A 13,081-nucleotide genomic window follows, 5' to 3' on the forward strand; every position below is an offset into this window, starting at 1 on the left:
GCTATTCTAAGACTTCGGTTAGAAGACAGAGCTATTCTAAGACTTCGGTTAGAAGACAGAGCTATTCTAAGACTTCGGTTAGAAGACAGAGCTATTCTAAGACTTCGGTTAGAAGACAGAGCTATTCTAAGACTTCGGTTAGAAGGCAGAGCTATTCTAAGACTTCGGTTAGAAGACAGAGCCATTCTAAGACTTCGGTTAGAAGACAGAGCTATTATTTGAACTTTCTGTGTATACTATTTGATTCAAAACGCACATCGTGACCGATGTTTCGTCTTGCGTTTGTTTATTACTCTTGCGTTTGTTGACTTACGAGGATCAACCTTAAAAAGAAAATCAACAAGTGCAGAAAATACTTCTAATAGATGAATAAGGGGCTGAAACATTATTTTCAACAATCCATGAAACGTTGTATGCTCTGGTAGTCCCGACCTACGCCTTGCAGACACTGGTTTAAGAGCCAATCCTTATGGATATTTGCCAGCTCTGCAAATATTAAATCGCTAATAATGCAAAAAATAGTGTTTAGATTTCCTATGTTTATCAGAAGTATTTAAATGAACCATTGCCAGTTAGAGGGTGATACTTATCGTCTTTCCCTCCATCAATTAGAACGACGAGTGCTTTTATGCAAGTCATGCTAAAGAGCATCCTTGACACGTTCTTCAATGCTGATGCAATGGTGAGACTTGCTGCAGTTCAAGTCATTGGTCTTATTTTGAGGCAAGGCCTGATTCATCCAGCACAGGTAAATGTTTTGGCGACTTGTCCTCTCACAAAGTATACATATACATTTGTACACATTTTGAAGCCGCTCCCAATAAGCAAATGACAAATTGAATATCCCTCTTTTTTGAGCTATAAATGTTTCGAAAAAACATTGATATTGAGCTGGTAACCATATTTTTATCGTTACTTTGTGATTGTTAGAGATCTAAGAAAACCAAATGTTGATTTACAAGTTTCTTTTTGTTCAAAAGAGAAAAAATAATTCCTTTGTCTGACAGCTTATAAAACAGGCCTTACATTTGAACAAGGTGTTCCCCTTCCCCTTTCTTCAAAATCACCATTAATACTTTATCGTTCTAGCAATTAGGTATGTTTTAACTTATGTAACCCACTATGCATTAAAAGATAACTGGACTGCTAATGTTATGCTAGATTTATTGAATTCCCTGACTGAATTTATAACATACAGTTTCATTGCCAAGTAGCAGTTTTATTTCACTCCGAAATACTCTAGATAGAAACATTACCAATGAGCACCTTTGAAAATGGAATTACTCAGGTCATTGTTTTGATAAATCCCTGCTTGCGTTTAGTGTGTTCCGTATTTGATTGCTGCTGGAACTGATGACGACAAGATGATAAGGGCCAAAGCAGAACAAGCTCTAGCGGATATTCACAAGCGACATGCTGCTTTCATTCATGTATGTACCCTTTTCATCATTGCATCGCTTGACTAATAAATGTCTTTTAATGCTCAATTTTTGCTGAAAATATTTTGAGATACTTAACACTAGTTAGGAACTTTTTACTGGTCTAAAATTGTTTTCATTACCCGTCATATCTTGAGGGATAGACTCTATGATCTCAAATCCTATTCTCAAAAGGCGTTAAACTTATTTCCTTTTCCTGCATATTAAGTTTTATTTTCAAGCTTAGCTCTCACGCGACAGAGGCTCTAGGGTAATATTTGTGGACAAACATCAGCAATAAATTATTTTTCAAGTCTTCAGTTTTACGAATTTTCTTCCTTCGTTATTTCGTCAGTTTCTTCGATATTCAAGATGTTAGAGGGTTGTGTCATTGTGTAACTGATTCCTTCTTTTATCGTATTATGATTTTATTTTCATTTTAACCATAGATGAAAGCCGTACAAGGAATAAAACTCTCTTACCAGCTACAGAAACTGATTCAATGTGTGAGTTTTGTCTATCCGCTTTATAATTTCAGTGTTGAAATGGCTTCTACCACGTAACCTATGATCTTCTTTGCCTTTGAAGAAATATGGATGCATAGTTGTTTCGACAGAAAACGTTTACTTTGAAGACTGTTTAATTTATTCAAATGTAAAACACTATACAACGACTTTCGTGTTTTTGCAGACTAATGGAGGCTATTTACAAGGATTCCGAGAGGGAGATCCGAGAAGTGCCTTTACAAGTCATGTTTATTCCATGGTTAGGCCAAATAAACAGTACAGAAGACCGTTATTGCAAACGATGCTCAAACAATTTGACGACCAGGTAGTTCACTTTAGTTTTGTGTTCAAAAGCTAACCATTTTAAGGAAACTGATGCCTAAACAGCTTCTAATTTTGTCCTTATGTTACTCGTTTCTTTTGTGGTAGGCTTGTGATACAATGGCAGTTTTGCTCCTAGGGTTTTGCGAGCCCAATCACATTTTTTCTATTCCTTGTTACCACTCACTAGCATTGTGCCCAACTCCGATAATTGGAATCTTTATCAGTACATAAGACTATATGTCATAGAAGCGTTAGGACGACTAATTTGACATATTCTATTGCTGAATTTTTATTTTTACTCTTTTACTTACCATGTATGTCCCACGAGTTTTTCTCTGTTGGGTAAATAGTCTTGACAGTTTATCATTGTTTATAAGTGCCTTAATGAATACCTTAATGAATTTTAGTAAGTGCGAACAGATACTGATGTAAGCTAGATTTTACCTGACTGTATATACCAAATTCTTTCAAAATGCCTTCTATTATTTATTAATTTCAGAAAAATGAAATCGACTTCCTCTATTACCTGGCCGAAAACCTTGCATACCTGCCTTACGTCACTCAGGAAGAACCCTTGTTTGTTATGCATCATTGCGACATGGTTGTGTCAGTGACAGGGGCTGGGTACCTTCAGAATTTCAAAGAAGTACGCTCTCTTTTTTCATTCATTTTCATTTTTCCTATTTACATTCATCATTGAAAGCCTTGATTATGACTGAGATTGATAAATCTTATTCAGTTTTGTGGCATGGCCTTCTAGTGTTGCCCCTTGTCAGGAGACGTTCGCGGGTCAGGAGACCTTCCAGTGCTTTGCAACTTGAAGTTGCTTAACAAAAAAGGCTTTTTCTTTGGTTGCCATTCTCAGTTTTGAAGCGACCTACCATGTTTCAGGTCAGACAGCTGTCAACAATGTTACTAGATCGAGTAGTAATGTAACTGCGAAATCAAAACAAACGAGTTCAATTAAGTGTATAAACTCGATAGGCCTACGTTGTAATGCTTCTTTTTGTCAATTGATCCATATAGAATAAACATTTTTGTTCGTTTATTGGAGCTATTATTTCCAATGATACTGTTTGATTTTTATGTTTGCCGTTCAATAACGCTGACTATGATAGCCAAATTCCAGTATGTTTCTCAATATCTTAACAAAGAATTGGCTCATTCCTACATAAAAAATTACATTTTTCTAAAAAAAACTGCATATTTTTAGGTGTTTTTCCCAGCAAGAAAAGGAAAGGGTAAAGGAAAATCTCCGTCTCATGCGATGGAAGATGAAGAAGATCTTGAGGATGCCGAAAGGCTTGGAGGTTTGTTACTGTATGATATTGAAACTGTTACCGGGAATCAAAACTACGATTATTTGTTGTAAGATTGTGCTGAGCTGTACAACAGACAGGTACGGTGTTCGGTTCCCTGGGTATAGCTCTTTTTCTGGCTCTTACAATACTGCTCCTTTGTGAATAGGGGTAGCATTAAACTGTTTATTAACAGTAAGATTTAAAAGATGATTTCAGCAGATATTTGATAAGCTCTGTAGACCCCAAGCTTCCAATGCGTAGTTTTGTTAAAACCGTTGGATTTCCCGTGGCATGGAAAGCATTGAGCCAATGATGGTGACATTGACTGTTGTTTCCAAATATGTTGTTAGTTGTATTGGGCCGTACAACTTCTAAGTAAAGTCACTGTTGAAGTTACAAATTTCTTGCTTTACAGTTCAAAACACGCTTTTTACCACAGGTGCAGAGATGGATCTGAAGAAACTGGAAGAAGTTGTCCGGGACTCGTTTTCTTGCATGCTGTTGTTGGAGTTAAAACAGCATTTAAAACAACTGTATGGCTTTGCTGACAGGTATGCCACTTCACAGTATTTATTTTTAACAATGATAAAGATTTACGAATTAGATAATACGCTCAACGTCCGATAATTCGGCTACCTTATCAATCGGTTTTCTTCTTATTCGATCACAATTCTTTCTTTCATAATTGTCTCTTCAAGGCAAAGTTTTGATGATTCGAACTCTTCTTGATGGAAATTAATTTTATCTTGCCTTGAAGTTCGATGTATCAACTGTTGACTGTGTATATAGTAGCTAGCGGTTGTGAGCAACAGGAGTAATTGGGCCTCTTTAAAACCCATTAAGAAAATTAGAGGTATCCGAACTTTTAATGTTTATGAAGCCACTGGTAAATCAGTCGTATGGCTGATGAGAGAGGTTGCATTTTAGGGTTTTGTTAAACGAAGTATTGACATTGAATTTGTAAGGACGTTGTTGCCCACAAGTGGTAGGACAGTAGCTTTAACCATTGGATAGTTAGGCCTTTTCTTCATCTCCATCTGGATTGAACTAAGACTTCAGCAGCTGGATCGCAAAAGCTATAGTCTGAACTTTTTCACGAGGACAGGTGTTGCTTTTAGATTTTTGTGGCCTCCAAAGACTTTGATGTCACTGCCTTGAATTTGGCAGAGATCACTGCATTTTAACCACCTACCATATAAATGTATATAACATTTTAAATTGTGATGTTGATGGTAAAGAAAAGATTTTCAAACAATTTTTGTCCATTTAAAAGTTCATCTAATTGGCGTCTTATGCAAAATTAAATATCTTATGGTCCCTCTTACATCATAGTAAATGCCAGAAGTATTCACCATCAGAGCCATCGAAACTGTATGACAAAACAATGACAAGGCGAGGAGATGTCCACTTCAACTCGCACTTCAAACAGCTAATGTTCCATAAAGACGCACTAGAAAAGGAAGAAATGATCAATTACTACATAGAGGTAAGAATGCCTGCTGAAATATCACTAGTTTTTTGATAGAACGACACTTATGCTCACTGCTCATCCATCAAGCAGCAAATAGGGATACTGTGTTAGCGTAAAGGAGCCTAAAAACAGCTACAAAAGGAAGTGTCTACCCTCAATCCTCATGTGTTACCGGTACAGATTGAACAAATATCCTATGTAACACGCGCTACCCTTTCTGAAGTACCGCTTGCGAAGCTCTTTGCATCATGTTACACAAATCGCTACTAACTTTTGCATCATCATCTGCTTGGCTTTTATTTTGAAAAAGAATTGCATATTAAGCTGAAGACATGGATGCTTCTATTGGATGCTGTTGTTTGTTTACAGTCTCGGACTTTTGAGTCGTTTAATGTTAGCCTCATGCAAATACGTTGAGATGAATCAACCCATTGCACCAAGTTTGTAATTTTTTACTTTGGGTTGTTACTTATTTCATTCTTTTCGAACCTTTCCATTGCTATTGTAGTTCAAACAATTGATGTTGAGTCTGGATGCAGAAGAAGATAGCGAAGAATTAGAACCACAGGAAAAGCCCGTAGAAAGCAAGCCTGAAGCTAAGAACGAAGAGAAGGCAGCTACTGATGGCGTTCAGATGATGACTGATGAGAGGCCTGCTACAGTAATGGAAGCAAATGTAACACTGCAGACAGCTGTAGAACAAAAAGAGGCAGAGGAAATTGTTGATGCCAAGTCAAAAGATGCAGTTTTGTTTACAGAAAAGCTTCCTGATGTACGTTATAATTATTTTAGTTGCTTTGCATAAAACATAATTCTGGGATGTTTTTTCGTTTTGTAGTTTCGAAAACACTTTTATGTGACCTATTTTTATGTTTTTCTTCACTCTTTCTTAAAGTCCAGCCAACTTTTCCGCAATACAGTGGAATCATTTCTGATAAACAGCAAAATCTTTCCCGATATCTAGCGGAATCTTTATTTACATTCTCAAGGCTCTATGTCAACGGTTCTTGTCTTCAAGTTGATTTCTTAATCGGGGAAGCAACACTAACAAGAGAAGTTCTTGAATTTTGAATAGCTAGCTCATAATTTGCCATCCCTTATCAAATCAAGTTGCCAAACAACTTAGGATTCTTGGCAAGGAATGGACAAAAAAGGCTCACTCTGTCCCACCAGAGAGACGATGCACCATTCCTACCTCGGGATCTTGAGGTATGTGAGGGAAAGAGAAAAATAACTTACTAACAGAGCCGATTCTATATTTAAGTCCAGTAAGAACTGTGAATTAAATCCTGCTGTGAAATTATACCCCACAACCCTTTCATGAAAAAAACTTCGAACTCCTCTAAATACTCCTAAAGCATTAAAATCTGCTAAGAATAAGCTATAATATAAACCCATGTGAAATCACACTACTACCACACCCTTATTAAATAAGCTCTGCTAATCGCCATTTTAGTCATTTCATTGGATCGCCATTTTAGCCATTCTTCTTTTTCCTTTTCGGAACCCAATGCTTCGGAAGCTTTCCCATGCTAGAATAAATCGATTGAACTAAGATTTTTCGCCTTCCTGCTAACTAAAAAATATCAAATTGCCCTGCTAATTTGTATTCCATTGCTATGATTTACCAATATCTTTGTATTTTCTCAATGATAACGTTTTTATGGTTGTAACAAGTAATATTATATCTTTTAGGACACCGGTAGTAAACAGATTGAAGAAGATTGCGCGAGTGACGGCTCATCTGGTTCAAAGACAAGACGGAGAAGCTCTAGAGGCAGAAAATGAGCCTCAATGCCTGTGTTTAAAAGGTATGGAGATATTTTAGCTGTTGTCAATATACATGATTAATCGCTGTTGGTCATTAGAATGCTAGAACCGGTAGTACCAATCCGATATCTCATTTTAATAAACCTTAATAGTGACCCAATATTCAACTTAAAGTAGGGACTTTAAGAATGTTAAAGTAGAACTTGAAAACCAAAATAGAAAAACAAACTTGAAAGAATCTGTATAGCTTTCAATCTAAAATGCTGCTTTTTGGAAGTATTTCAATTTGTGATGTTATCTTAGGATTTCTACGGCCGTATGTTAGCTTTCTGCGAAGAATTCTTTTTAAGTCTACAATGCCTGCCAAAAGTACTTGAAACACTCGACAATTTTTGCTGTGTTTTCATATTTTCAGTTTATTTTCTGAATACTTCTACTTTCGCACCCCTTCCCCCCAAAACAATGTTGATAGTATAGACAAACAATATACCAGTAAAAGGGAAAAACGTACTTCCTGATCTCCTACGTTTTTTGTAGTAAACCAACATTGTTAATAGGGGGGAAGGGGAATCGCCGAGTTTGGCCTTGAAAACTGACGTTAGTGTGCCAAGACTTTTGGCAGGCATTGTAGGATATTTGCTTGATGTCAAAAGGCCGCACAGTGTCATCATCAGAAATGATTGTGTATAGTATAATAATAAGAAGTGTTGATATTTTGTAAGGTGTTCACCTTCAGAATACCAGTTTTCTTAGAATCGTTTTTGCCTTTTTTCAGGAATATCGAAAGAAAGGACAAATGGCTTGATTCACATTACACGTTCATGCATACATATCTCCAGACACTAAAAAGGATATTGTCAGCATTTGCTGAACCAACCTTCTTTGTCTTCTCTTTTGAAAACGAAGATAATTATGTGCCCTAAGTAATATAAAGTAGAAGATACAAAGGACTTTCTTCGCAAACCAGGCAAATTATGGGGGATATTTAGAATTATTCAGTTGTAAGAAGCCTTTGATATTTCTAGGTTCTTGTAGAAAAAACAGAAATTGGAATTTGACAAAAATAGAAAAAAGTCCAAACTCAAGACATATTACTGTTACTTATTGGGTGGTTTACTTGTTGTTTGGTGTATAAATCCATTTTATCCCTACAGGCCTTTTCCATGCCTGTCATTTCTAGAGTGGTATGCCTTAAAGTGTTCTGTATTTATTTCTCGTTGTACATGGGTGGGCCCAGCTCAAAATATCAGGGCTATCTTGCATTCGGTTAAATTTATCAAAACTAACAATTCGTTTTAAACGAGAAAAAAGAAAAGTCATTTTGACTAGAAAATACCATATAGATGAGTTAAAACAAAGTTTGATGGAGCAATTTTCGTTACATTCAAAAACATCTTCCCTCCCAAGTAAAGCACGATTCACTGCCCGTATGGGACACCCCTGTAGTTTTACCTGACTTTGACGTTTTCATACACGGTGTATAGTTATCCATTTCATCATTGTATTATAATGTAAATTCGTTGCAAGTTTAATGATTAATATCAACATGTATATTGTTGTTTATTCACCTTTTGCCAGCTTAGTATTCTTGTAGAAAGGTGTTGGTTCCATTTGGTACACGATGGGTTTCCAATTATGTACATTTTACCCCCATTAGTAAAGCTATGCTCGATTTTTATGCTGGCTGCTGGACTGACAGATTTTAGTCTTGTGTTCCCAAAGTTGTTTTTTCTGGCATCTTTAGCTGTTTAAGCTGCTAGGTTTCCCCTTTGTTGTCGTTTTTTGTGTGCTTCCATCCCACCCTAGGCCCTATTCTTGTCAAAATACTGATCCCGCTTGAAGCTTGCCTTTCCATCATACATCTGCGATTTATTCAAATGATATCAACTGAAAGATACTATGATACAGCTATTCCAATTTTACGATAGCAATTTAATTTTCGCTTTGCGGACCATTTACTAAACCCAAATCAAGGTGAATTTTTAGCGAATTTTAAAGAAGATTTTTAGTTTTGTTGTGTATTAGCTTTATCCCTGTAATTTATTTTGAGCATCATTGGTAATTTACAACATTTGGGAAAAAAGGGAATTAATTGTGTTTTTGTATTCTTCTTCATCTGTTACAAAAGTGGATGATTTCTTTACTGTCTCAACATCAATTTCTACTTCAGCTTTGATAGAAGCGAAGTGTTCGGTTTTGCCTCCTCTTTTATGCAAATTTGCTAACCACTGAGTGGCTCAGGTAATTTGATTAAGGAGCGCCACGAAGGAGCAGTTGATAACGAGACTGATTTACTGGCGGGATTTTTTAATGTCGTCAGCTGTAAAATAGGTAAGTTGAAAAAAGCTTTGTGATCTCTATATTCAAATAATTTTGCCTTGTAACTGTTTCTTGTTTATAAACATTTTGCATAGAAAGTGATCAAGAATGAAGGCTTTTAATTTAGTGACATTACAAGAATTTCATTGCACTCCAAACTTTTTGGTAGGCCTAAAAAAAAGACAATCTGTAAGTAAAGATGAAATGTTACCGTTATTATAAGAAATAAAGAGAATACTTGTTGAAGAGAAGCATTTATTCTCCTCCTATACTTTCATTTCCAGTATCAGCCAATCATTCTCCAAGTTACATATCAAAGTAATAAAGAATATTGCAATGCAGAATGTCTTCCATATCGAAAAGAACATTTGCAACACCAGGTTCAAGATCATTTGCAACTCCAAGCACTGCAAGTAGATCGTATCATGAAAATGGTTCTTCCTCCCATATAAGAAAAAAACATGCAGAGGTCAATACTTCGGGGAGCTTTAGCAAGGCACCACAAAGCAAAATCAACACAACTGAAATTATCAACCAAACTCCGGAAAATGGATCAAATTTCTATAAAAGATCGTTACTGGACTCAGTAGCATATGCGCCTACAAAAAGATCAGTTATTTACACTAGCCCAGATTCTGAAATATTGTCATCAAGCCAGAAAAGCAGTGCTAATTTTGACAAAACGTTGCAACCCTGTAACTCAGAAGAAAGCAGTACAGGTAGGAGTAATTCTTATGAAGATTTTGAAGAAATTATGATACTAATCCATGATTAAACGACTTTGTAGAGAGAGACAGATATAACTGATGCTTCAACAAGTTTATCTGCTTGTATTCCTATTTAGTTTTCTTGCCAAGAAATCAATTCTCAAAATTGTACATATTCAAGACTAATTTTTATTCATTCAACTTGATCTTGCATGCCTTGCAGAGACCTCTAAAGAAAATCTTGTACTTTTTCTAGTTTTAAAGACACCTTTGGATTCACAAGCTGCAAACAGAGATCCATCAATAAGACAGAACAGTACAAGCCTACCACTGGGAGTATCTTGTGGTGCTTATAATGTTAACTTACAATCAACAAGTTCTACTTCTTGTAAAGAATCCTATGCTTTTAGAGGTGTTCCAATGTCTGCAGACAGAAGGTGTAGTGACTCTTCTTTAGTGCAGAAACAGAGTTCTGTAAGAGATGCTTTAGATCTGAGCCAAAATGAAAATCATCAACCTTCTAAGCAAAACACCATTTGTTCTGAAAGAAGTGATGGTGATGCTAAGGTGAGAGCATTAATACTTTTTTCATTATTTTTTGAGATATATTAAAAGCACTTCAAAGTGATGATCTAACAGGTTTTCTAGTCTCAAGTTTCTAGCCTTTGTGAAAGCTTTATAGATTTATCATAATAAGTTCCATTCTTATGCTATACTGAGTTCATAATTTTGAATTTTAATATACCAAATCCTTATTGTTCTCTTTGCTCTGATATTCTCATTTCAAATTAAAGGGCAAGTAGCTAGAATATTGTCTTAGCTACCCAGCACATTTTACATTTATCCAGTTTTTGTCAATTCATTGTCAAGTTTTTTTAAATAACCAAACTCATGGATTTTCAAGGTTAAAATATGATTAATGTATTTGGCTTATTTACTTGTAGATTTACATGTGTGCAGTAAAAAGCATTGGGAAGATTGGAATTGCCTATTACGATACAGATAACTATCAAATCAAGATGATGGAGGATGTGGTGGAAACAGCTGACTATCATTTTCTCAAACTTAGTGAGTTCTTAAATGATTTCTTATAAACAAATTATAAAGGAGATTGACTTATCAGATGGCATTCTCATTACTAAACAAGATTCAGCCTTATAAGCGGATGTACTTTAGCAAAACCAGTGTTTTAGACTAGATTTTTGATCACATTTCCTTTATTAGTTACTTATTTTTTTGTCAGTGAAAAGACGTATACAGCCTGATGTAATTATTACAAATGCTAAACAAGAAGAAAGCTTCCTTCAAGCCCTGAGAGAAGAAGGTAAGGCATTGTATATGTTTTTTATCATAGAAGCAGGAAGAAAGCATTAACCATAATAATTCTTCAGTTTTATTATTCTTAATTTTTAATTTAGAAATAATCATTTTCTGGAGAATATTTAAGATTTAGTCTATGTCTTATCTTGCAATTCTAAGCATTCCAAAAAATTGTCAATTTATCTTTTGCAGATGAAGAGGAGGGATCTGTTCTTGAAAAGCATGTGCATATAGAAATCATTCCCTGTATGATGTTTGGTGAGTAAACGCATTTGTCAGCTTAATATTGCCATTCTTAACCTGATTATGTCGCTTAACGGAACATTGTATCGAAAGCGAATTTTATCGAACACCCGAATCCATCTCAATACCTTAATGGGTGGTTAATTTCTTGACACTTAGTATTTCTTCAGAAAACCAAATAGATAGAATGATTTTTTGGTAGTGTCTTTCAGAAAATAATTTTTTAGATATTTCCATAGTTCTCAGAAGTGTATGTCATTGTGATTAAATCCCTTGATTAAATCGGGTTGGGTCCATGCCAAACCAACCTTTTTATCCTGATCGAGTACGACTTATTTGTACTATCTTTTCGATGATCTGTTCTCCATTAAGGATATGAACTATGCAAGAGAAGGATTTTGACATTAAATGGCCTACCTGATCTTCCTGAGAGTGCGTCAGAATTAGAGAGGAATGTCTACTTTGGATCGATGTTGTCCTTTGACAGTATCAATATGGTATGTATGCGCTGAGACACCCTCCTTTAACTGCAGTAGTATTATCATTCGCAATTTCGCTTCCATTTTATTGAAAGATTTTCTTTTCCATTGTAGTACCTTTTTTGGCAGTTTTGTCATTGCCCCTAAAGCACATCTTTTCCTTTTTCATAATGCAAAAGTCGCTGAAAGGGTTTTACTTTTCCATAGGTGAGAGCTGCTGGGGCGCTTATAAAGTTCCTGGACAAAAACAGAGTTGGGGTAGAGCTTGAAGATCCAGGCACGAAAGTACCCATTGTGGCACTGAAGTCGTTTTCTTTGTACGTGACGAAAAGCAAATTAGCTTGCTAAAGAAAGTAGTGAACAACCTTGTTATACAACTTTTGTTTGAAACCGTAGCCAGCAAAGTCAAGGAAATTTATTAATATTTTACATCAATCATTTCTTTACTCAATAAACTTATTAAAATTGATACTACAAATAAAAGAAATATACTCTGAAAAAGTTAATCCAAACAGTGTTTTTCGCCTGTCATTCTATTCTTTGCCATCATTTTAAAGTATATCTAGTAAAGTAAATCTCTTACCTTAGCGCCAATTCGGCTTTAATGTTAATTGTCAAAAAGCAAAATTTTAAACAATAGTTCAAAGTTGAAAGATATTTTTTTTATTTCTCTAATTAGAAACTCTGTTATGATGGTTGATGATACAACTTACGGGTATGTTAATTTGAAAATCTTTTGTCGAATGAAAGAAAGAGCTTGTTTATCCAATATCTTTACTATCAGAAACATCACAGATTTGCCTTTTAATCTTATATTGGTAATTAAAACTCTTCAATATCCTCAGCTGAACTAGTTACTTCGAAATATTTTTATTTCACTGTAATATTTCAAATACCTAAGGTTCAAGTAATCCTAAGAGTGCCTTGCAAGCTCAAGTGCTTGCCTGTTCCATATGTGATCATCGCATTATTTTTCATTGCCAAGAAAGTAACATTATATGTCGTATTGAAATATATTTTTCTCAAGTAGTCAAAGACCTTCTCTGTTTCAGGGCCTTGCAGATTTTTAGCAAGGAAGCACATCCTTCTGTTTACAAAAGTGGTGGCAGTGGTTCAAAAGAGGGCCTATCTCTCTTTGGTACAGTAAACTTTCAACCTTCTCGCAGTTTTTTAAAAGACACGTGTACAACTTCGATGGAGTAAAAAAGTTCAGTTTTCTGTTT

The 13,081-nt window shown here is 35.4% G+C and overlaps 2 protein-coding genes across 3 annotated transcripts in view; both read left to right on the top strand.

Moving 5' to 3' along the window:
- The window catches only part of LOC148959798 (nipped-B-like protein), a 33,225-nt gene extending 24,347 nt beyond the window's left edge, over window positions 1-8,878 (top strand). For both annotated transcript variants that reach the window (XM_089109680.1, XM_089109681.1), the window contains exons 35-45: window positions 613-748; window positions 1,323-1,430; window positions 1,868-1,924; window positions 2,109-2,249; window positions 2,748-2,894; window positions 3,462-3,558; window positions 3,989-4,100; window positions 4,882-5,035; window positions 5,529-5,792; window positions 6,716-6,831; window positions 7,566-8,878. In XM_089109680.1, the coding sequence (XP_088965806.1) occupies window positions 613-748; window positions 1,323-1,430; window positions 1,868-1,924; window positions 2,109-2,249; window positions 2,748-2,894; window positions 3,462-3,558; window positions 3,989-4,100; window positions 4,882-5,035; window positions 5,529-5,792; window positions 6,716-6,808 (1,309 nt within the window). In that variant the 3' untranslated portion in view covers window positions 6,809-6,831; window positions 7,566-8,878. The remainder of the gene's footprint in view (window positions 1-612; window positions 749-1,322; window positions 1,431-1,867; window positions 1,925-2,108; window positions 2,250-2,747; window positions 2,895-3,461; window positions 3,559-3,988; window positions 4,101-4,881; window positions 5,036-5,528; window positions 5,793-6,715; window positions 6,832-7,565) is intronic.
- Window positions 8,879-8,984: 106 nt separating this feature from the next.
- LOC135695055 (mutS protein homolog 5) overlaps window positions 8,985-13,081 on the top strand; it is a 30,228-nt gene continuing 26,131 nt past the window's right edge. The window contains exons 1-9 of the mRNA XM_065214001.2: window positions 8,985-9,828; window positions 10,073-10,383; window positions 10,761-10,884; window positions 11,060-11,140; window positions 11,329-11,394; window positions 11,752-11,876; window positions 12,066-12,175; window positions 12,538-12,573; window positions 12,911-12,996. Of these exons, the coding sequence (XP_065070073.2) occupies window positions 9,453-9,828; window positions 10,073-10,383; window positions 10,761-10,884; window positions 11,060-11,140; window positions 11,329-11,394; window positions 11,752-11,876; window positions 12,066-12,175; window positions 12,538-12,573; window positions 12,911-12,996 (1,315 nt within the window). The 5' untranslated portion in view covers window positions 8,985-9,452. The remainder of the gene's footprint in view (window positions 9,829-10,072; window positions 10,384-10,760; window positions 10,885-11,059; window positions 11,141-11,328; window positions 11,395-11,751; window positions 11,877-12,065; window positions 12,176-12,537; window positions 12,574-12,910; window positions 12,997-13,081) is intronic.

The sequence above is a fragment of the Rhopilema esculentum genome, chromosome 8, assembly GCF_057945365.1.
Source record: "Rhopilema esculentum isolate cy_ngs chromosome 8, ASM5794536v1, whole genome shotgun sequence".
Taxonomy (NCBI): Eukaryota; Metazoa; Cnidaria; class Scyphozoa; order Rhizostomeae; family Rhizostomatidae; genus Rhopilema; species Rhopilema esculentum.